The sequence below is a fragment of the Triturus cristatus genome, chromosome 4_1 (genome assembly GCF_964204655.1).
Source record: "Triturus cristatus chromosome 4_1, aTriCri1.1, whole genome shotgun sequence".
NCBI classification, from domain to species: Eukaryota; Metazoa; Chordata; class Amphibia; order Caudata; family Salamandridae; genus Triturus; species Triturus cristatus.
The window spans coordinates 199,528,616-199,552,564 of NC_140585.1; the positions used below are offsets into that span (position 1 = coordinate 199,528,616).

The window sequence follows — 23,949 nt, forward strand, 5'->3', positions numbered from 1 at the left end:
ATATTACCTACTGGCGGTCGCCAGTAGGTAGTTATAGTTAGGACCCCTTTTCCATAGGAAATCCGCAACATTCTATTTTGAATAACTTTGGCGCCGGTCGATGAATCCTCGCGAATTTCTCAAAATAGGTGGGGCGCTACGCTCCGCTCCTACCCTGAAAGTCTCGGGGGGGATACGTCAAGCGGGGGCTGAGATAAAAGGGGGGTCCCAAAACGCGTTTTTCCCATGCATTTTTCCATAGGACCTTTAGAACGAGCTACAGCCCGAACGGCTGAACAGAATTACTAGAAATTTGGCAGAGAGGTAGTCCCTATGTCAAGGAAGTGCCTTTTGTAGGTCTGGTGTAAATCTGTTCAGTAGTTCCTGAGAAAATAGCATTTAAATCAATATATATATGTGGGCGGAGCCTAACCACACATCTCATCCTGAGATCTGATTGGCTGTCAGCACTTCATCCAAGAAGTGTTGGCAGCCATCTTGGGACCAATATACATGATAGCACCTCATTAAAAAGCATTGCAGTTAATAGAAGATTTTAAGACTTTAGTTACATTATAAATCATTTGTTGATGGTACCATACTCATTTTAGGAATTGTGGTATGTTCTAAGGTGATTTCACCATGTGAAAAAGCCTTCTGCTGCGATATCATGATTGAGAGAAAAATATTTTCTCATGCTTTTACCACAGAGGTTTGGAAGGTGATCTATAAGCTAAACTGAGAGCTTATTTTCTGTAAATTCACATTATCTTTCTCAGTCATGTGAGAATGAAGTCTGACATTCTCAGTAAAACATGTACATCCAACAAGGGCAGAGACTGTCAGTTGATTCCTTTGTGTTCTACTGCAGCTTTCCAGAGTGTTCCAAAGAACTACTAGAGCGCTAACCGTCCTACTTATGATAAATGTATGGCACACCTGAAGCCATCTTGCTTGGATTAAAGTGGTAACTCTTAAAACATTTAATTTAAACAGGAACAAAATGAGGGGGTTCATTTTTCCATAAAAAGTATGATTAGTGCTGCAGAAAGAAAAATTAGGGCACATTTTGAGTGACTTCTCAAATCCTGGCATGCAGACTGAAACATGCACTTTCAATACCAGCAGCAGTTTTCCCTGGTGAGCAGTAGCTTTACTACAGTGATCTAATGAGCAAAAAGAGTGCTAACATTCTGATTTTATGGCAAATGTGTGACACATTTGAATGCCTTCTTGATGGAATCAAAGTAAAAAACTGAAAGTATTTCCTACTGAGGAGACTGCAGTAAATGAGGAAATTAGGAAACTTCATAACAAATAAGTCTCCCAAGATGGCCACCAGAGACAAAAGAGCCCAAATGTAGCCCAAATATCACCCAGATGTAGCCCAAGTATAGCCCAATGACAGAATGTCCAAGAATGTTCTTAAAAACAACTAGAGCACTTACTGTCTTCATTATGACAAAAGTATGGCACACCTGAAGCCATCTTGATTGGAATAAACTGGTAACACTTAAAACATTTAATTTAAAAAGGAACACAATGAGGGGGTTCATTTTGCCATAGAAATTATGATTAATGCTGAAGAAAGAAAATGAGGGCACATTTTGAGTGACTTCTCAAATCCTCTTCTATTTCATTAAAAAATTCTGACATGCAGACTGAAACATGCACTTTTAATACCAGGAGCAGACTTCCATGGTGAACAGTAGTTTTACTACAGTGATCTAATGAGCAACTAGAGTGCTAACATCCAGAATTCATGGCAAATGTGTGACATATCTGAATACCTTCATGATGGAATCAAAGTAAAAAACTGAAAGCATTTCCGACTGAGGAGACTGCAGTACATGAGGAAATTAGGAAACTTCATAACAAATAAATCTCCCAAGATGGCCACCGGAGACAAAAGAGCCCAAATGTAGCCCAAAATCACCCAGATATAGCCCAAATATAGCCCAATGACAGAAGTGTGCAAAACACTTATTATTTTGTGTTTTTGCAGTGTTATATAGTGCAGACTTGTCAGGTATTGGAGTGCTTTACATGAGCATTGGTTACATCACACAAGAACAAATTAATTTTGGTTGTAGACATGGGGAGACTAAGTGATTTGACCAGAATCACAGAATGTCGAGCTGAAGCAGAAACTTCAACCTGGTTCCCCAGTTGCAAAGTCTGCAGTTCTGGAAGTAACACCACATCCTCTCCCCTAAGTGCAACATTTAATCAAGTTGTCAACTAGATAAAAAAACATAAAGATAACAAATAATTTAAAAGTGCTTTGTCGCTATTTGAAAACTCAGAAAATATGTCCTTATTTTAGTCTTTTAGAGCACTAACCATAATTTTGATGCCAATAAGACCCTCTCATATATGTAATTTCTAAAGGAATGCTCTAGGTATTACAGTTTTGATTACATCAAGATGATGTCAGGCGTTCCACACTTTTGTAATAAATATAGAATGTTAGCAATCTAGTTGTTCATTAGGATACTGTTGAGAGGCAGAGGCCAGGGGCACGGACTCTGAAAATTGAAGGCAGGTAGGAGGGTGCAAAGGCAACAATTTAACCACACTGAGCAGGCAGGAAGGGCCGTGGAAGCACAACAGACTATGGAGGGCAGTGGAAAGGGGGGCAGGGGCAACAAACCAACAATACAGGACTTGCAAGAGAGGCTGTTGGAGGGAAGATCTATTACGGGTCAAGGAAGCTAGGGGCGGTCCCCAGAGCCCCGGGAGCCACCACAGAACTGAGCAGGAGAGTGAGTCAGGGACAAAAGGGGCACCTTAATTTGAGCCGGGGTGCCTAGGAACGCTTGCTCCAAAAATGAAGAAAACAGACATATGAGACATGGAATTGGAGGCAGAATACAATGGCAGTTTAATGAGAAGATGCAACTTCAAAGAAACCGCAGAATAGAGACATAAAGTACAAAATACAGAATCCAGATAATCATACAGCTGTCATGATATTCTCTGTATCCCAATTAATGGACTGACAGAGAGAGAGAGAAAACACATCTATAAATGCATCATGAGAAACAAGTTACACCAAGGAAAATGTTACCTAGGGACACTCACATTTACTCTTAGAGCAAGCATTCCTGCAATTACAATACAACATCTTTTAAATGCAAAAGTAAAGAGAACAATGGTTAAACATAACATGACATTTCATATAGGTAAAATAGAATAAGATACTTCAAGCAAAGCAGAGCAAGACATTTTAAGCAAAGGAAGACAAGAGCTCCCAGTTCTTGGGGAAAACCTGCACAGCCTGTTAACCTACATACAGACGGCGAGGTTGTCCGTCGATATCTGTGGGTGCTCCCTTTTTATATCATTTTATGGGCTCCTTTGCACGCTACATCTACCTACGTATGCTACCCAAAAGCTTCGTTTGCAGATTTTACCAGACATTTCGTCATTTACCCACTTAATGCTGACAATGGACTGGGTGAAAAGGTCAGTCTCTCAGGCCAATCGCTTATCGTAAGTTCCATAGAGCAAGCAGAAAATAATGGGTATTGTACAGGAATTCAATATATTCATGTATAAAATCTCCTCAGTTCTCCTAACTTGACGCTCTGCGGTTGCCACTTCCTTAAAAGCGGGAAACCTGCCCAGGAAGCAAGTACCAGTCAAGGATGCAGCCTACTGTATGTCGACAGCTTCAGGGGGATGTTGAACTTTGATACCGAGCACGGAGCACTCGGGTAGGGTGGGAGCTACTAGTTTGGAGCAGAAGGCCTCGCAGACCTGCCTTCAGACTGCTATACACTAAAATTGCAGAGCTATGGTCAATTTAACAAAGAGGCCTACATATTGAATAGAAGGGCCTACACAGGGGTTTTATGCTGGCTGAGTGGTAAGGATGTCTCAGGATAATTATATAGCAACACAGGACCCGCTGGTCAATTTAATACGGCCTACAAATGCGGCTGGCAGGGCAAGGACAAGGGTCTCATACTTCAGGTGTGGACAGAACGGGCCAGGGGCCCCCTGTGATACAAAATCTACCCTCCTTCAAGGCTGTGGCAATGTAATAGACCATTGTGGGCAGAAGGAAGAGGCAATGGTAGTACAACCATACATGCCAACAGACCCGATTCAGCCAGGAAACGTCCAATGTTTTTAAGCTCAAATGGGCTTTATTTGATCTGTCTCCTGTCTACAATATCCTCTTTTTCAATGTAACTCAAAGGGGAAAATCAATACCCCAGTTTTTTTTCAAAATCTCCCTCTTACCAAGTTCAAAATGTTCGCAAGTATGGTACATTGGATCATGGAAGGAAATGGGATAGGGACATGGACTTGGATAACAGAGGACAGGAGAGACATGGAGAGGTGCACCAAACTGACCCTGCAGGGCAGGCATCAGGGTTTGCAGCAGCACAATACACCACACAGGGCATGCAGGACGGGAGTGCAGCACAACAATCCATAGAAAGCAAGAGGGAGGGGACAGGACCATGCACATGGACAACAGAGAACAGAGGGGCAAGAGGCAATGGTAGCTAGCTGACCATAATGGACAGACAGGAGAGAAGGCTGCAGCATAACAGACCATAAAGGGCAGGAGGGACGGATCAGGGGCATTACAATGGAACAGACAAGCCAGGAGGGAGGGAGTAGGGGTCTGCACATGTAAACAGAGGGCTGGGGGCAAGGGGGCAGGGCAGGAGCAGCAAGATGGCCATGGAGGTCAGGCAGGATGGGCACTAGAAGCAAGACACAACATGAAGAGCAACAGTGAGACTGTGATGGCATACACACAGACCATGGAGGGAAGGTGGGAGGGGGTCAGGGGCAGCTAACTGACCACACAGGGAAGGTGGGAGGGGCCATGGCAGCACAGAAGACCATGCATGGCAAGTGGGAGGGTTAGTGGCAGCACAATGGCTATGATGGGCAAGAAGGAGGGTGCAGGGGCATGCACAAAGGACGATGGAGGATAGAAGGGAGGGTCAGGACCTGTGCACAGACAAGAAAGTTCAGGGGAAGGGGCCTCACAACAGACCACACGGGGCAGGCAGGAGGAGCAGTTGCAGCACAACAGACCAGGGAGGGCAGAAGGGTGTGGCAGTACAATGGACCATGTAGGACAGGAGGAAGAGGATAGAGGCATGGCATGTGGACAGGCAGGGTGGAGGTGGCAGGGACAGGTTACAGTCATCTGACAATGCTAGGCAGGTGGGAGGGGAGTGGCAGCTCAACAGAACACTCAGAGTAGATAGGAGTGGCAGGTCCATGGGACATGGTGGGCAAAAAGGATGGAGCAGGGGCATGCACAAAGACATCGGAGGGCAGGGGGAAGGAGAATAGGGGCAGCAAGCTAAGCACAGAGTTTAAGCAGGAGGTCAATGATGGGGCATAGAATTGGGCAATGGAGGGCAGGAGGAGTGGACTGGTACATCATACTAAATTGAGGGCAGTGGCAGCACATCAGACCATGCATGGCAGGAGGGAGGAGGCTAGTCCATGGATTCACACAACAGAGGATAGGGAGGAGGGGGACGGGGCAGCAAGCTAACTGTTCAGAGAAGGCGGGTATTAGAAACTTTATTGTTTTTAAAACATTTTGTCTGTGCAAACTACTTAAAATATGAACAAGTATGCAGCATAATCTCACTTTTATTCAGGAAGAAGAAGACGTTAGTGACTGTGACTCGGGCTCACTTGGCAAAAACACCCCCTGACCCTCCACCCCCTATCGCAAAATGTAATGCCCGTGAAAAGGGTAGGTGAACACAGTGTTATATAGAACATAGTCCTGAGAGCACGATTGAAAATGAAAACTAGATATAGTGTATGGTATAAACTATGCACCAAAAAGTGTGATATAAGATGAACCAGGCGTGAAATATAATATGCAATACATTGTGCGCAATGACAGATTCATTGGAGAGCGCGAGATAGCACAGGCACTAGCGCGTGCTATGCGATATGCGCCTTGGAGTGTAATATGCACAGGGCAGTGTTGTGTAACCTAACTAGTCTCTAAAGTTGTAATATAAAATATGTGCTGGGGAGTGTAACTTTGCATATGCACTGTGACAAAGATATGGATCCCAAATTGTAATATGTATGGCATAGCACTGTGCGTTATAACATAGGCATCGAGGAAGGCACGTTAGATGGGGCAATATAACCCGTGCGAAGACAAGTGTGGCATGACATTTTCACGGGGTGGTGTTACAGTGCACATGGGCTAGAGAGTGTCATAGCATATGCACTAGCTAGTGGAATACAATACAGAGGTGTGTGGCACTCGGCAGGCAATGGTGGGTGTAACACAGCATTGGGCTCTGTCAGGAGCGCGCTGTGACTCGCAAGTGATGTTCGTCCCCTTTCCAGAGAGTAAAATAAAAAGTATTACACATCCGGCAGTGGATGTGTGTTTTATTAACTGTGAGGGGGGTTTCTTGCATAGTTTTGGTCGAATTTTTGTCGAATCCCCTTTGAATGGCTTGGTGTGCATGTGTATTAAATGTGCCCGTCAATAGCTACCCATGTTTGTATAAATAAACGACAAGGGTGTCTACCGGGATTAGGCACGGTAGAGCATCAGACATGTCAGAGCTTCACTAGTGGTGTAAATACATTCCACGTGGATTAATTGCATGCATAGTCGCCTTTTAATGAATATCACGCAAATCGTCATGGTGATAGGTACGTACGGTTTGTCCAGCATGTCCTAGGCGTGTCTATAAATATATATTTTTTAAAAATAATAAAAAACAGTGGCCGGCCCTGGGGATTGGGGTCAAAAAAATATAATTAGGAGACAGGCCCTGGGGGATGGGGTCATCAGGGCCAATAAATTAGAATAAGAAGGGGAACCACACAGCCCCCCTTCTTAAAAAAATAAAATAAATAAAAGACTGGCATCGTGCCGGAGGCCATGCCCCCTCCATGCAGCACTCTGCAAACGCGCCCCCAACAGGCATCTCCAGTATGCGCCAGGGAGCTGCGCTGCAGACAGGTGTTCTGAGGCCAAGCCCCTTTTTACACCTCTCTGCAACGCAGCTCTGTGGCGCTTACTGGAGGTACCTAGTGGTCTAGTGTGACCCTAGGGACCCTTAGGATTCAAGGGGACTTAATCTCTCAACTTAGAACAGCCACAGGGCGCGTTTACACAGTGGTGAAGGGAGGGGACGGGGCCTGAGGTGACGTGTGCAAACACGCACCATGGCACGTTTTAAATTGGGGATATAATTTCCCTTCAATACTGAGGGCCCCTGGGGGCTAACTAGCCCACCAAGTGCTTCCAGTAAGCGCCACTGAGCTGCATTGCAGAGAGGTGGTCCAGGCCGTGCCACTTTTTACACCTCTCTGCAACGCAGCTCTGTGGCACTTACTGGAGGTACCTAGTGGGCTAGTTGGACCCTAGGGACCCTCAGGACTCAAATGAACTTAATCTCCCAACTAAAAACGGACACAGGGCGTGTTTACACAATGGTGAAAGGAGGGGACGGGGCCTGAGTTCACGTGTGCAAAAACGCCCTGTGGCCTGTTTTAAGAGGTAGTTTTAATCCCCATGCCCTATTATATACTAGGGGCTTATAGAGGAGGTAAGGCTAATCACAGGGGGACCCCAACGCATAATGTTCCCTAGTGTATGTAGGTGTTTTCACTGTATTCTAAGTGTCTTTTAACATAGCACTGGCTCTAGGACTGGTTAGTCAGACTCAGTTACCACCAGTATCCGTCTGAAAAAGTTGAGGGTACAGGATGATTTTGCAACAAGGCTTCTTTCTGCTCTTCTTTTTGTTCTTTCTGCACGTTATCCTTCTTCCTGCACTTATCTTCGTATTTGAGGACTTCTGTTGCTTCTTTCTGCACTTCTTTTGTTTCTTTCTGTGCATTTTTTCTTCTTTCTTCACATGTCCTATCTCTGTAGGTATAGTTAGAAATTAGCATTTAAAAAACCTTTGAAATTAACAGAAAAAACCATAGGTTTCAGGCACGTTATAGTTAGGAATTAGCATTTAAAAAACCTCAGAAATTCACTGAAAAAACCATAGGTTTCAGGGGTGTTATAGTTAGCTGGACTTTTCACTTGTACAAAACCATTGAAATTCCCCCGTTATAGTTAGTTCAGCTAACTATAACTCGCGCGCCCGCAATGCACTGCTGATGACGTCACATATTACATCACTCATGACATGGTCAGTGACATCACTCATGACATCACTGATGACATCTCAAATGACATCACTGATGACATCACTGATGACATCATCCTTGTGATAGAGTGGCAGACCTCCTCTCACCCTAATATAACCTTTGATACACACATTCAAAAATAGAGACTAAAATTTTCAAAACAATGGACATACCAATACCAGTTACAACAACCTCTTCAGTAATTCTAAGATCCACATACACATCCACTCATTCACCAACTGTCCAATACAGTCACTCATACATGTACTCACTCATCATAGGTACTCATACACCTATACATCCTGTTACACAATGCCACTCATCCATAGAGTTACTCACACACATAGTCACTCATGCTAATAAAGAATCAAACATACATTTACTTGCATATACAGTTATACACACACCACCACACTTACTTCTACGGAAACTTACACATACTTAGTCTTTTAAACAATCACTTATAGAAACACATACTTATTCATACAGGAACTCTTTCAATCTCTCACTCTCACATATACTCACATATATACACCAATAGTCACATATACTAGTTTAAAACATATGTAGTTACTCATAAAGACACTATTGAGACAGTCATTCACTCACTAACACACCCATACACACACTCATCCACCCATACAGTCCTGCACACATACTGTGTTCAACACATACCAACAGTGAGTCACTCATTCATGCACCTATGCACTACGTAATACCCCCACCGAACCATGCAGACACTCAGACTGATACTCAAAAAACCAACTAATAACCTATATAGACACCCATGTAGCTACTCACCAACCCATGCAGCCACTTATACACAAAGTGAGAGACTGATACAGATATTTACATATTTAAACATTACTCACTAAGCCATGTATTCACTATGATACACTTAATCAGTCAGTTACACAATCAATTTTTCAAAAACAAATCATCCATTTAGACACTTATATACCCATTTATTCTTCCATCGACCTTGAGATATACATATATAAAACATATTTAATTTTCAGAATAACACACATTCACTGGATGATGTCATCAGTGATGTCATCAGTGATGTCATTTGAGATGTCATCAGTGATGTCATGAGTGATGTCACTGACCGTGTCATGAGTGATGTAATATGTGACGTCATCAGCAGTGCATTGCGGGCGCGCGAGTTATAGTTAGCTGAACTAACTATAACGGGGGAATTTCAATGGTTTTGTACAAGTGAAAAGTCCAGCTAACTATAACACCCCTGAAACCTATGGTTTTTTCAGTGAATATATATATATATATACACATCTTCAACGGATCTGATCTAGTGCAGATAATGTGTGTAGATGTAACTAAGCACTAACCAAATAGTGGCAATGAAAGCAATTAATAAGCAACATATGGATAAGAATTACAACATTGTGACGGTGTTTAAGGAATTCGTTGCAGTGAATGATAGAACCAGTCTTCATTAACCAACTCCTCTCTCCGGGTCCCTAGCTGAGCTGATATCCTTAGTGTTAGGCTAAGTTTCTTAAGTGGCTTTAGTTGTGGCTCACTCTCTGAGCTTGGAAAGAAGATATTATTAAATTAAAAATGACATGGTCATATCTGATTCTAATGAGGGAGTCTCACTACACTGCTTCTGTGACTTTGGAAGTGGAACTTATTTTATTCCAGTGGGCTGGGACGGGCTGGCCTGAAGAGCACCAGGCATTTCGGTGGGCTGGCAGGTCAGACTGGTTTCACTGCCAGTGAAGGCCAGTTTTGTTGCTGAGGACCTGCCAGCCATATTCCTTCTTGCAACGCAAATACAATGCAAAACAACTGGTTTCAAACTATACTGCACGCTTCAAAACCATTTGTTCTTGAATTGCTTATTTAGAAGTACTGCCAGTGGCAATGTCTTTTAGGTCCCGCCTAAGACAGCACGCATGCGCTTGCAACGATCTATTGTTACTATCGTCCGTCTCATTTGATTGCGTCACATCGCTCATCATGTCTGTTTCACTTCCTTCTCATGCGTTTGTTGCTTCGATGGAGCATCGACCAGGTACTGATTAATTACTTTATTAGTGTCCCTCTTCTGCTAGTGCTCGGATTGAGGCATATTCTTTTAGTTTTTGGTCAATTCCCTCCTCTCCCCCCTCCATGTCCCGCATTGTTGCTTGCCCTGACTCTCAACCCCTCCCTTACTGGACCGTTGTTAATGGACCGTCTGTCATATTATGTGTCATGGTGCATACAGTGGCCCTATAGACAGGCTATCAAATACCTATATAAAAAGCCCTGGAATCGAAAGTAATTAAAAAATATTCCTTGGTGGATTTGCCTTTTGATGTGACCACTTTCGTTTACAAAAAACAGCCACAATTGTCATACAGAAGTGGTACGAATCAATTGCAAGCCAGCAGCAGAAAACATCCACATCCCAGGATTAAAGGCTTCGACTTCAAAGCATGTAGACTTCTTAAAAGTGTGGTTGATGGCCACAGTTAAACAGGGCCTGCCTTTTGTTTACACACTGGCTCGCTCATAGCATACCATTCCATTCCATTACAAGGCATATCATACTATGCAAAATAGTTACAAAAAAAATTGACAAAGCCAATAGGTCTTACATAGACGAGACTTATTGGTTTTTGCTAACGCTTGTTTCATATGTGATCAGGGTAGGACTGTGGTTTAAGAAAGGAAAGTCCAAAAGTCCCACCAAAAATGTCACAGCCGCACTTTACGTTGAATGAGTGAACATAGCCTTCTTCACAGACAGTTCTGCTGTATTATTAAGAAACAAGATTTCAGCAGCAACTTCATTCTATGATCCATCGACACTTATTTCAGGAGAAATAACATCAGTAGATCTTGTCCAAGGAGAGATTTCTTCAGTAACCCATCAAAGGTTATGTGCCAGAAAATAGCCATTCCTGTGAATTGAAGCAGCTATGTAGCAGGCTACCTCCTGAATAGGCTTTATGTTGCTGCTGAGTATTTCATTGAGCTGCTAATAACATGGTGCTCAGATTTTCTTGTCACCTGCCTGGAGCGGTGCTCAGATTACTGCTCAATATGTTAACATATGCCAGAGCTCTTCGTTTTTGCAGGTTGGTACTCACTGGTCCATGGGGGCTGATCATAGTGCTAGTGAGGGTGGTACAGATGTCATTATTCTCAGGTTCCTGATCTCACTGGTTTAGATCTCTGGCATTGGAGTCATCCATTAGGTTTCAGTGTCATGCTCCCTGTGTCTACGTTGCCCCCAGGGTAAAAGCTTAGTCAGATGGGGGTGGGAAGGAGGGCAGGTTCAGATTTCCCCACAATCGCACTGGCATGTCTTGTTAAGCTTTATCTGAGAAGCGGGACAGTAGGGGGGCTTGAGGAGCAGTGGAAAGGGAGAGCAGTGCGGATTGTTAGTCTACTTAAAACAATATTTTGCAAAATAACCAACATTTTTACGAACTTTAAACAGAGAGGAGATACAGTGTGTGTTTTTAATCTCTGTGTTCATTTAAAAACTCCTAGGTCGTTGCAGGGATTCTGCTCAGGAACAGAACTTTGCTCGGGACCTTGGAACATCAGTAGATGGGGACTGTGTTCTCATACCACCTCTGTATCTATGAGCACCAGTCTGACTAGCAATAGTGCCTCGCTTGCCCTCCTACCCATATCCAAAGAGACAAGTTAATTGACACCCCAGAACACAAGACTCCCGACCCTCTCAGGGATTGCGTTAACAGGATACACCTTTTCACTCACACACGTACTCGTCCACAGTAAGATGTGACGGACACGAAGGAAGTTTGAAATATTTATTTAAACTATTGTGCTCTAGAATGCTTATATGTTACACAATCAGAAAACAACTGCCTAGCAAAAATACTAACGGCATAGTCAGTAAACCATATATTATGAAAGGTCCTGTCATATAATAAGACAGATTAGCCTAGCCCCCTCCCCTTCTACAGAAGACTACTGATTATACAGCAAAGATCTCTGGGATTAGTGGTGGGCCCGTACCTTAGCATACACAGATGGACGTTCTGCATCTCAGATACACCCGTGATCATCTCTCAGAAAATCTTTCTGTGTTTCTGTGTGTGTGTGTGTTAACTTGCTGTGCATACCTATATGACAAGGTTTACATGTTCATAAACAACGGCTGCATTTCTGTGTTGTGTCTGGGTGTGCATGCCTAACCAGAACAAAACAAGAAGAGACATTGTTGTTTTACCTTGTCTGCTGTGCTCAGACTTAATTCCAGTAAAGAACAGAACAAGAAAAATAACTGCAGGGTCTGTGTGAAAGTATAATGTGGCACAAAGGCAAACGTGTTTACATAGTAAAATGTGCAAAAGCTAATGCGGCCTGTGTCTTGCACAGTTAGGCTAACGTAGGAAAAACTTCAATAAGCAATGCACAAAACGCATGACAAGGTGAAAGCCCACAGACCCCTCCCCATACCCAACTGAAAGCACCTGTTCAAACTATTAACTACAGACTACATATATTGGGGGTGTAACACCCCAACTACCCCCTCTCCCCAAAGCCACCCCCCTGGTTGCCCCAGGTTGAAAAAACTATTGACATGCCTGACCAAGGACTGAGTACGCTTTGTCAATAATACTAGCCCCTGCTGGCGCCCCCTTCTGTGGGATTGAAACACTGCGCAAGGGTTGTAATGAACATGTGGATGTCATAGAAGGTAATGATCCCTCCACTGCCACAATTAAGCGTGCAAAAAGGCAGGCTGTGCCCTTTGTCCTTACCTTCCATATGCTACACTTTCATATTCTGTAAAAATGAAAGCTAAATGCATTGGTGTGTCTGTATGTCCTCTCAATCCAAAGCCTTGCTCCTTTTCTGTTTTTCTTTTTTGGTTAGTGTTCTACCCACTTGCTCTCCTTTCTTTCCTGTGTTCCATCTTCTCTTCCTTTACCTCTCGACGTTTCTTGCTGAATTTGTGGTCCTACCACTCCTGCTTTCCCTGACTCTCCTGTACCAGCATGTTTTTTCTAAACGTCCACGATTTTTCTCTCATCTTGTTATTTTTATTTTCTACTTAAGCGCTAACTCGCATTTCTCTCGTACCTTCCTCCTGCTGCATTTTACTGACAGCCCATGATGTTTTTGCCCCCTCACCAGTTCCTGAAAGAAGGCATCCCGTACATGAATGAGGAGCAGGAGAAGCAGTTCCTACAAGACTATCGAGAAGGAAGCTGGCGGGTGCGCAGGTTAGCAACGAGTAGCAGTGAGCACCAAGGACAAATTAAGCCACTCATGCCTTTGTGGGTTTTGCGGAAATCTTGACCATGATTGAAGTAATGACCAAAATGGATTTGCTTGTGAGGGGCTTCGGTCGGTGCGAGCCCTCTGTACTGCTTCCTGTTCTTGATAAACAGTTTGTGTGCAAGGATTTTTCAAACACACTATCCGAAGTTTGCACAGTTTCAGAGTGTGTGTTCACTGTAAAAAAGGACTTTACGGCTCATTTTATCAATTTTAAGGGAAAAAAGAGAAGCCGTCTGATGCAGCGGAAAGCTTAGCAAATGTTCCTTACCATGCACAATAACTCAGTATCACTAGGCCCATTTAGTAACACATCCTAATCTTATGATAACTTTTATTCTTTACCTTCATTATCATGACTTAGGTCCTCCCACGCATCTTTTTGTTGAGCTGATAGGGACTAGAATACTCGGAAGATGTAAACAATTATTCTATGAGGACCTGGAATAGATAATTGTTAACAAGACCATAATCTTTTCAAACTAAAACAAAACCTTCCCCAACCACAAGTATTGCCTCAGTGAGACAAAGAATATAACCAAAAGAATGAGACCGAATTCAATAAATATAATTTAGGAAAAACATTTATCTAATTGTCTCAAATTGCATAGACATGGCATAGAATGCATTTCAAGATCAGTTTTTTTTTTTGTTTTTTTTTTTTTAAACCGTTTATTACAAGACTCAAAAATATACAAATATGGGCCTACAACCTTCCGGCCGGCCGCTAGCAATGAGAGGAGCATACGATATACATTTATAAAACACGTGGTGCTGCGGAGGAGCATGCACAGGAGTTAACAGCGTTGAGAGCCACACCATCTCGACCCCACTATACGGTTTCATTTTAAATTTGAAGAACAACAAGAAAAAACAAACCCACAAGGCAATCCACAATCGGAAATAGCAGCACGTGCTCCCCTAGAGGGGGGATCCCAACCATCCACAGGAGTCTAAAGAGGGGGAAGAGATCAGGACTAGGGCTGGGGGAAACCCAGTGCCCGGCACTGGGGGAATGAGTCGGCTAAGGGGACGGGGCCGGCGACGGATCGGGCAATAACGGCGGAGCACAGATTCCCCCGCGGTAGGCGTTCCAGGGGCCCCATACTTTCACCCATGCCCCAGGCTTACCTCTCGCCACATACACCACCTTTTCCCGAAACATGCACCAGTCCATATGTTCCTTCCAGGCCGAGACAGTCGGGGGCCTCTGGGATACCCACAGTTGAGCAATATCACGTTTGGCCACCATATATCCCAGAGTCACCCACCACGTCTGCGGCGCCGAGTAATCAGTAGGTTCCCACACATTCAACAGGCATCTCCTCGCTTCGGGCAACAGCGCCACATGCGTAACCACTCGCAGCACCTCATGCACACCACGCCAGAACCCCTCCACCTCCGGGCACTCCCACAAGATATGCAGAAAAGTCCCCAAAGCACCGCACCCACGCTTACACAACCCGTCCTCAGCATAGCCCATACGCAGGAGCTTTGGCCCCGTCATGTAGACCCTGTGGAGTATCTTGAGCTGGACGAAGTGAAGGCGAGCCGGTATGGCCACCTCCTTTTGGGAGGCCACCGCGGAGATCCAGTCCTCGTCGTCCAGCTCCAGCCCATCGGCAACCCAAGCCTCACGAAGGGCAGTCAACAAGCCCGAGCGGTCGTTGATCAGTTTTTTGTAGATCAGTGAGATCGTGCTGTCCGGGACGTGTCCATCCAGCACTCTATCCTCCAGGGAGGAATACTCCGGGATGGAGGCAACGTCCGGAAAGACGGAGCCCAGTGCATGACGGACCTGCAAATACCGAAAGTACTCACTGCCCTGTAACTGAAATTCCGTCTGCAACATCTCGAACGTTTTAAATCCTCCCCTCGTCCAGAGATCCCCCACTTTGCTAATGCCTATTATGTCCCACTTCTCGAAGCCCTTCGAGGTCCACAGGGAGCCCAACCGCTCAGACGCGTATAGTGGTGACGCCCGGGTCAAACGGTCCTTCCACCCCATAGCTGCATTGGCCGCGTGCCACACTCGCACCATGACACGTGTGGGGCCCGTTAGGCGAGCGTCGGGCGCGCTAGAGTAGAGCGCTCGATTATAGTCACCACCTGGCAGTAGCATCTTATCCATTTCGAACGCCGGGTTTAAGGCGGGCCCGTATAGGCCATGATTAATCGCAGCTAGCTGGGAGGCCCAATAGTACCGTTTAATATCCGGGAGGGCAATCCCCCCGTCATACCATGGGAGCGTCAACTTCGCCAGGGCAATACGCGGCCTCCCGTCCCAGAACAGGCGGCGTTGCAAACTCTCCACCTCACGGAAGTAGCGCGCCGGGACTAAGTCCATAGTGTTCTGCAAAGCGTACAGGAAGCGCGGCAACGACATCATCTTGAACAATGCCGCCCGGCCGAGCGGCGAAAGCGGCAGGCGCCGCCAGCGCGCGACGTCCTCCTTCAGGCGCTGGAGGGGGGGAAGAAAGTTCCGATCGTAGCGGGCCTCCGGGTCCAGAGTAATGAAGACACCCAGGTACCTGAACCCCCGCTGGGCGATCTGGATCGGACAGCCCCGCGGGAGGATGGGAGCCTCCCCAGAGAGCACATACACACACGATTTAGCCCAGTTGATGACCAGGCCAGAGTTGCGACCAAATGAATGTAAAACATCAACCAGTACTATTAACGATTTAGGTGGGGAGGCTAGGTACAAGAGGATGTCATCAGCGTATAGGGATACGCGGTCCTCATACTCGGGGGTCCAGCGGAGACCACGGATAGAAGGATGCCACCGCAGCCACTCCGCCAGGGGCTCCAAGGCGAGCGCAAATAGGAGCGGCGATAAGGGGCAGCCCTGCCGCGTGCCCCGACCCAGCTCGAACGGAGCCGATACTCTTCCGTTCACCACCACCTGCGCCAATGAGCCCGAATACAGCAATTTGACCCAACTGATGAACCCTGGGCCAAATCCAAACTTCGCAAGCATCGCCCAGATGTATGGCCATTCAAGCGTGTCAAACGCCATGGTGGCGTCTAAGGACGCCAAGATGGCCGGCTCCCGTATGAATGGGACACGTGCGAGCACCCCATGCAAACGCCGCAAGTTCAGGGCTGTGTTGCGATGGGGAATAAAGCCGGACTGGTCCTGATGAACCAATTCGCCCACCACGCCAACCAGCCGATTGGCCAGTACCTTGGCGAGAATTTTGGGCTCCGCATTCAATAGCGAGATGGGCCGATAGGGTGTAACCCGGTCCCGAGGTCTCCCCTCCTTGTGGATCACCACAATCGTAGCCAGACGCTGGTCCAGCGGGAGGGAGCCCACCGAGCGGGCCGCCAGGAACATAGCACGGAGGTGGGGTGCCAGTGTATCTGGTCGCAACTTGTACAACTCGATAGGGAGACCATTCGGGCCCATGGCCTTGCCAGAAGCGACCGAGCGTATGGCGAGGGCGATTTCGTCGGAGGTGGGAGCGGCGTCCAGCGACACCCTGTCCTCCCCGGAAAGGGACGGCAGTGCGATATTCCTGAGCAGGGCACGGGAATCCTCTTCAGAGCAGGAAGAGACCGGGGAATACACCTCACGGAAATAATCCGCGAAACAGGAGACAATTTCTTCTGGCTCAGTTACACACACACACCATCCGTTTTCTCAATCAGCGGGACCACACGATTCGCTCTCTCTTTTTTGTCCAACCACGCTATCAGTTTACCAGCCTTATCACCCACATCATACAGTCGCCCCTGTTGCTCTCTACTGAGGCCCCTGGCCGCCTCCGTGACGAGGGCCCTATAGGCCGCTTGCTTGAGTTGGAGGACATGTAATGCGGCATCCGTCACCCCACCTGTGCCCCACACAGACGGTCGCTCACCTCTCACTGCTGCTGCCCGTCGCCTGCTGCTGCCTGTCGCCTGCTGCTGCCTGTTGCCTGTCGCCCACCTGCTGGTACCGACCCCGCTCACGCCGCTCCCTCCTCACCTGCGCTGACCTCCGCTTCACGCCGCTCTCCTCCTGCTGCTGCTGGCCACTCTCCTCGCCTCCTCGCCGCCGCCGCTGCCCCGGTCACTCGCCTTCCTGGTTTCCCGCCGCTGAGCCCGCAGTCCCGCCTCTCCTCCCTGCCCATTGGCCACCCAGCCTCCCGCCTCCCAGCGGACCCTCCCTCCCGGCTCCTTACTTAAGGTGACCGCGGCGGGCTGGTCAGTGTGACCCCTGTGCCCCACACAGACGGTCGCTCACCTCTCACTGCTGCTGCCCGTCGCCTGCTGCTGCCTGTCGCCTGCTGCTGCCTGTTGCCTGTCGCCCACCTGCTGGTACCGACCCCGCTCACGCCGCTCCCTCCTCACCTGCGCTGACCTCCGCTTCACGCCGCTCTCCTCCTGCTGCTGCTGGCCACTCTCCTCGCCTCCTCGCCGCCGCCGCTGCCCCGGTCACTCGCCTTCCTGGTTTCCCGCCGCTGAGCCCGCAGTCCCGCCTCTCCTCCCTGCCCATTGGCCACCCAGCCTCCCGCCTCCCAGCGGACCCTCCCTCCCGGCTCCTTACTTATGACGCCCCCCCAGCGACCGCGCAGCGGACGCGCGCAGCGGGAGCGCCGACTGAGCACCGAAGGTGCGCCAAAGGTAAGCCCGTCTGCGCCCGTCCGCGCCTGGACCGCGCCCAGCGCCAGACCCCCTGGCCCCCGCGCCCGCCAGCCCCCCCGCAGGACCTACGACTTCGCTACGCTCATCGCACTCAAACCCGCCCGAGCCCCCGGATGCCACCGAGCGTCCCCGCGACGCACCCATGGACCCTTCGACTGCCGATCCTGCAACTTCTCCTGCCTCCGAACAAGCACCACGCCCACCAAGACGGACAACAGCAACCACCTCAAGTGCATCCTGATCAACACCCGTTCCATCCACAGACACGCCGTGGAACTCTGGAACCTCCTCGACACCGCATCTCCAGACGTCGCCTTCCTCACGGAAACCTGGATGAACGACTCCTCAGCCCCCGACATCGCCATAGCCATCCCGGACGGCTACAAGATCATCAGGAGGGATCGCAACAACCAGACCGGAGGGGGCATCGCCATCGTTCACAAAAGCACCATTCGCATCTCGACTGACTCCACCGACGCATTCAACACCGCCGAATACCTGCACTTCCAGATCCACACCGACCCCAAGACTACCCTCAGAGGCACCCTCATCTACAGACCCCCGGGACCACGCGCACAGTTCTGCGAAGACATCACGGACTTCATCAGCCCTCACGCCCTCCCCTCCACCGACTACATCCTCCTCGGAGACCTCAACTTCCACCTGGAGAACAACAACGACCGCAACACGACCACCCTGCTGGACAACCTCGCCAACCTCGGACTCCAGCAACTGGTCAACACCCCCACCCACTACGCCGGCCACACGCTCGACCCCCTCTTCTCATCCAGCAAGCACATCACCTTCAGCCACTGCACCGGACTCCACTGGACTGACCACAGCTGCGTCCACTTCAGCTTCAAGAAGAACACGGTCCACCACCACCCGAAGCAGGTTCCCCACAGAAACTGGAGCAAGATCACCGTCGACCAGCTCACCACCTCCCTCAGCCAGAACCCACCGGTCCGGACAACGGACCCTAACACAGCAGCCCTCGACCTCACGCAATGGCTGACCTCCTGTGCCAACGACCTCGCCCCACTGAAGAACCCACTCACCAGGCCCAGAAGCAAGAAGGCCCCCTGGTTCACCGATGAACTCAAGGACTCCAAGAAGGCCTGCCGCACCCTCGAGAAGGCCTGGCTCCTCGACAAGACCACCGACAACATGACCGCCCTCAAACTCGCCACCCGCAGACATCACCAGCTCATCCGCACCACCAAGAAGAAATCTTTGAAGGAACGACTGGACAAGAACGCCCATGACAGCAAGGAGCTCTTCAACATCGTCAAGGAGTTCTCCAACCCCAGCACCAGCAACAACGACATCACTCCCTCGCAGGACCTCTGCGACTCCCTCGCCTCGTACTTCCACCGCAAGATCGCCGACATCCACAACAGTTTTGGCGCTCCACCCCCGCACCCATCGACCGAACCTACGCACCCCGCCGCTATCCTCCAGACATGGACCAAAGTGACCCTCGAAGACACGACACGCATGATGAACACCATCCACTCCGGATCTCCGACCGACCCATGCCCCCACCATGTCTTCAACAAGGCCGCCTCTACCATCGCACCCCACCTCCGAGACATCATCAACGCCTCCTTCGACACAGCCACCTTCCCAGAGAGCTGGAAGCACGCCGAGCTCAGCGCACTACTGAAGAAACCAACTGCGGACCCGACCGACCTCAAGAACTTCCGCCCTATCTCGCTCCTTCCTTTCCCTGCCAAAGTCATCGAGAAGGTCGTCAACAAGCAGCTGGCCGCCTTCCTCGAGACGAACGGATCCCTCGACCCATCGCAATCCGGATTCAGAGCCAACCACAGCACAGAGACCGCCCTCATCGCAGCCACCGACGACATCCGAGCCCTGCTCGACAAAGGTGAAACAGCGGCACTCATCCTCCTTGACCTCTCCGCAGCATTTGACACTGTCTGCCACCGCACCCTAGTCCAACGCCTCAACGACACCGGCATCCAGGGGATTGCCCTGGAATGGATCATCTCATACCTCTCCGGCAGAACACAGAGAGTACGCCTCCCTCCGTTCCGCTCGGAGGCCACCGAAGTCATCTGCGGCGTCCCGCAAGGATCATCGCTCAGCCCCACTCTCTTCAACATCTACATGAAACCCCTCGCTGCCATCGCACGCCAACACAACCTCAACATCATCTCCTACGCCGATGACACCCAGCTGATTCTCTCCCTGACCAGAGACCCCGACACCGCCAAAGCCGACCTACACGAAGGGATGAAAGATGTCGCCGAATGGATGAACATCAGCCGCCTGAAGTTGAACACGGACAAGACAGAAGTCCTCATCCTGGGACCATCGCCCTCTGCATGGGACGACTCCTGGTGGCCCCCGGCCCTGGGCACCGCACCCAAGCCAACGGACCACGCACGCAACTTGGGCGTCATCCTGGACTCCTCCCTATCGATGACCAGACAAGTCAACGCCGTCTCCTCATCTTGCTTCCACAACCTCCGCATGCTCCGCAAGATCTTCAGATGGATCCCGACTGAGACCAGGAAGACTGTCACCCAGGCCCTCGTCACCAGCAGACTAGACTACGGAAACACCCTCTACGCCGGTACAACAGCCAAGCTTCAGAAAAGACTTCAGCGTATCCAGAACGCCTCCGCCCGTCTCATCCTGGACGCCCCCCGACGCAGCCACATCTCGAACCACCTAAGAGACCTGCACTGGCTCCCTGTCAACAAGAGGATCACGTTCAGACTCCTCACCCACGCACACAAATCCCTCCACGACCTGGGCCCAAGGTACCTCAACGACCGCCTGACCTTCTACACGCCCACCCGACAGCTACGATCCGCGTACCTCGCCCTCGCCGTCGTCCCTCGCATCCAGAGAGCCACCGCCGGAGGAAGATCCTTCTCCTACCTGGCGGCTAAGACATGGAACTCCCTGCCCGTCCACCTGCGGCTGACCCAGGACCACCTCGCCTTCAGGAAACAGCTTAAGACCTGGCTGTTCGAGCAGTAGCAGACCCCCTCCCCCAGCGCCTTGAGACCCTTCCGGGTGAGTAGTGCGCGTTATAAATTCCTTGATTGATTGATTGATTGACCTTCTAGATTACCCTCCAATTCGGCTATTTCAGCCTCCACCCGGGTCACCTCCTCCCGCTCGCGCCTCCGGGCGTGGGAAATAAGGGATAGGGCCTCCCCTCGGAGTACCGACTTGAAGGCCTCCCACAGTGATACAGCCGAAGGCACGGACCCCACATTCTCATCAAAATATCGCTGCAGGGATTTAATCAAGTCAGCGCGAATGGTGGGGTCGCGCAGGTACCAGGGATTGATTGGGACTACCCTACCCTCACCCCTCGGGAAGACATCGAAGTGTAACAGGAGCGGGGAGTGGTCCGAGATACCCCGTGCCAAATGGCGCACCTCTCCCACCCTCCCAACAGAGGCCGCCGGGACAAGGACATAATCTAGTCGTGAGAGACTACCATGGGCCCCCGAGTGGAAAGTGTACTGCAGCTGCGTGGGATGTTTTAAACGCCAGCAGTCCACCAGTCCCAATGTATCCAAGAGGCCGGATAGCCACGCCTGTGCCCGGGGGAGGTCCCTAGGGGGGTGACGATCCACAGTCCCAGAAACCACCGCATTGAAATCCCCCCCCCCCCACCACCAGAAGCCCCCCCGGAAGGCCAAGGAGAAGGCGCCCCAAGTCTGCAAAGGTGGTCGACTGCAGCCCCGGTGGGATGTATACTGACACAAAGACAACCACTTTGCCCTCCATTCTCCCCACCAAGACTGTGTAACGTCCCCTGTCATCGTGGAGCACCTCATCAATCTCCAACGGGAGCGAGTTCTTCACCATGATGCCCACACCCCTTGAGCCAGACGTGAAGCCCGAATGGGCCACTAGGCGATAGCCACGCCGATTCATGGCGCAGAAGGAGTTGCCAATGAGGTGTGTCTCCTGCAGAAAGACTACATCGGGCGAGAGTCGCTTCAAGAACTGCAGGACCACACCTCGTTTGATCCTGTCCCCCAGTCCATTCACATTCCAAGACAACAATGTTAATTCCCTACCCCCCATCATATACAGAAGCCATCATCCGTCCCCCCGGGAGCACTTTAGAACTAACACAAAAATACTTTTGCCTTGTGATGAAAACGAACAACACCCCATCCCTACCCACCCACCCCAACAAAACTCCCCCCTCCCTGCACCCCTGCATGAGCCCGAACAGCTCCCCCAACGTGCAGTGTGCCTGTCGCCCCATATATAGTTAAACTAACTAGACCCCCTAGAGGAGGAGGGAGAACCCCCAATAGACCCAACACAACCTCCATAGGAGGGGAACTTACACAGACAGACGCATGATCGAAAGTGGCATCATTTTCGTCCCGAGCGAGGCCTAATATTAAACCCTCAGTCACGATCCAGCGGGCCGTCTCCCCCCGCCGCCCCCCCCGCCCCCCCGACCACGCTCCCCAGACAGAGTATCCAGCCAGTCCCCGGCCGCTTCGGGACGATCAAAAAAGTGCGTGCGACCTTCCACCTCCACTCGCAGCTTGGCTGGGAAAAGCATGGCGTATTTGAGGTTTAAGTCCCGAAGACGGCGTTTGACGCCTAGGAAACTCAGTCTCTGCTTCTGGACCGCTGGGGTGAAATCAGGGTAAAAATTTACCTCCATATTATCAAGCTTAACCGGTCCATGCAGTCTGGAGGCTTGCAGGATAGCGTCTCTGTCCCGAAAATTGAAAATCCGGGCAATGAGAGGTCTCGGAGGGGCTCCGACCTTCGGCCTTCCCCCGGGGACCCTGTGGGCCCTCTCCACAGCAAAGAATTTACTCAGCCCCCGTGGCTGGAGATGGGTAACAATCAGGTCCTCCACAAAGAGGTCCGCCGCCGCCTCCTCGCGTCCCTCGGGCACCCCGATGATGCGGATGTTGTTCCTCCGGGCCCGACTCTCGGAGTCCTCCAGGCGCCGATCCATAAGCGCACTCGCCTGACTAAGCCGGCGCACCTCTGTTTGTAGGGCCGCCACATCTGTCGTAAGGCCCGATGCGGTGTGGGCCAAAGAATCAACTCGGTCGTTGGTTTTGGAAAGGTCGGCCCTCACCAGGCCAACATCCACGAGGACCGAGTCAATCTTCTGCGCCAGTGTATCGAACCGCTGGCCCACCGAGGCCTTCATCTCGGCAATGGCGCCCATGACATCTCGCAGAGTCAGATCCGTGGGCAAGTCTGGGGCATCAGGAGGACCCTCAGGGGACTTGTGCGGTCCATCGGGAGATCCCTTCTGGAGGGTATAGCGGTCCATACTGTTGGCCTGATGGACGGCGCCACGCCGGGTCGATTTGATCTTTGCCCGGTCACCATCTTGTTTCGTGGCCATGGCCACCAGACTCCCGGTCGCACCAGCCACGTCGTGAAGGGCAGGCAAGCAGGGCCACGAGCTCCGGGGGGGCCACCCCAGATCAGCGGGGCGGATCACAGCCGGCGGGCAGGCAGTGTCTCCCAGCGAGGCCACACCAACACCAAGAGCACCGCGACTCAACCTCGCAAAGACGGCAAGGGGGTGCGAAAGCGAAAGTGCGGGGCACGCGAGTCGCCAGTCCCTGCCCGCCGCTGTTGTTCACTTTGTCACTGGATCGCCCCACAGCGCAAATCCGGGGTCCGGCGAGGAGAAGGCCGCAAACCTCAATCGGTGCCACTCCGGTGTCCGAGGTCCGATTCGGAAGCGGGAAACGGGTGCCACCTCAGCTCAGGCTCACCAACCCAGTCCCCTCATCCGGGACAGGATAATTTCAGGATAATCGTAGGAGGTTGCGGAGGTCCTCGGGAGCCTCGCACCTACGCGGCCATCTTGGTTGCACGCTAGGCTCCTCCCCTCAAGATCAGTTT

At 50.1% G+C, this 23,949-nt stretch overlaps 1 protein-coding gene across 8 annotated transcripts in view; it reads left to right on the top strand.

Annotated features, from left to right (window-relative positions):
• Positions 1-23,949, top strand: part of PNLDC1 (PARN like ribonuclease domain containing exonuclease 1) — a 374,781-nt gene that overhangs the window by 129,926 nt on the left and 220,906 nt on the right. For all 8 annotated transcript variants that reach the window (XR_014980732.1, XM_085650474.1, XM_085650477.1 and 5 more), the window contains one exon: positions 13,282-13,370. Coding sequence is in view for 7 of the 8 variants with exons in the window: in XM_085650474.1 (XP_085506600.1) it covers positions 13,282-13,370 (89 nt within the window). In the remaining variant the exon portion in view is untranslated. The remainder of the gene's footprint in view (positions 1-13,281; positions 13,371-23,949) is intronic.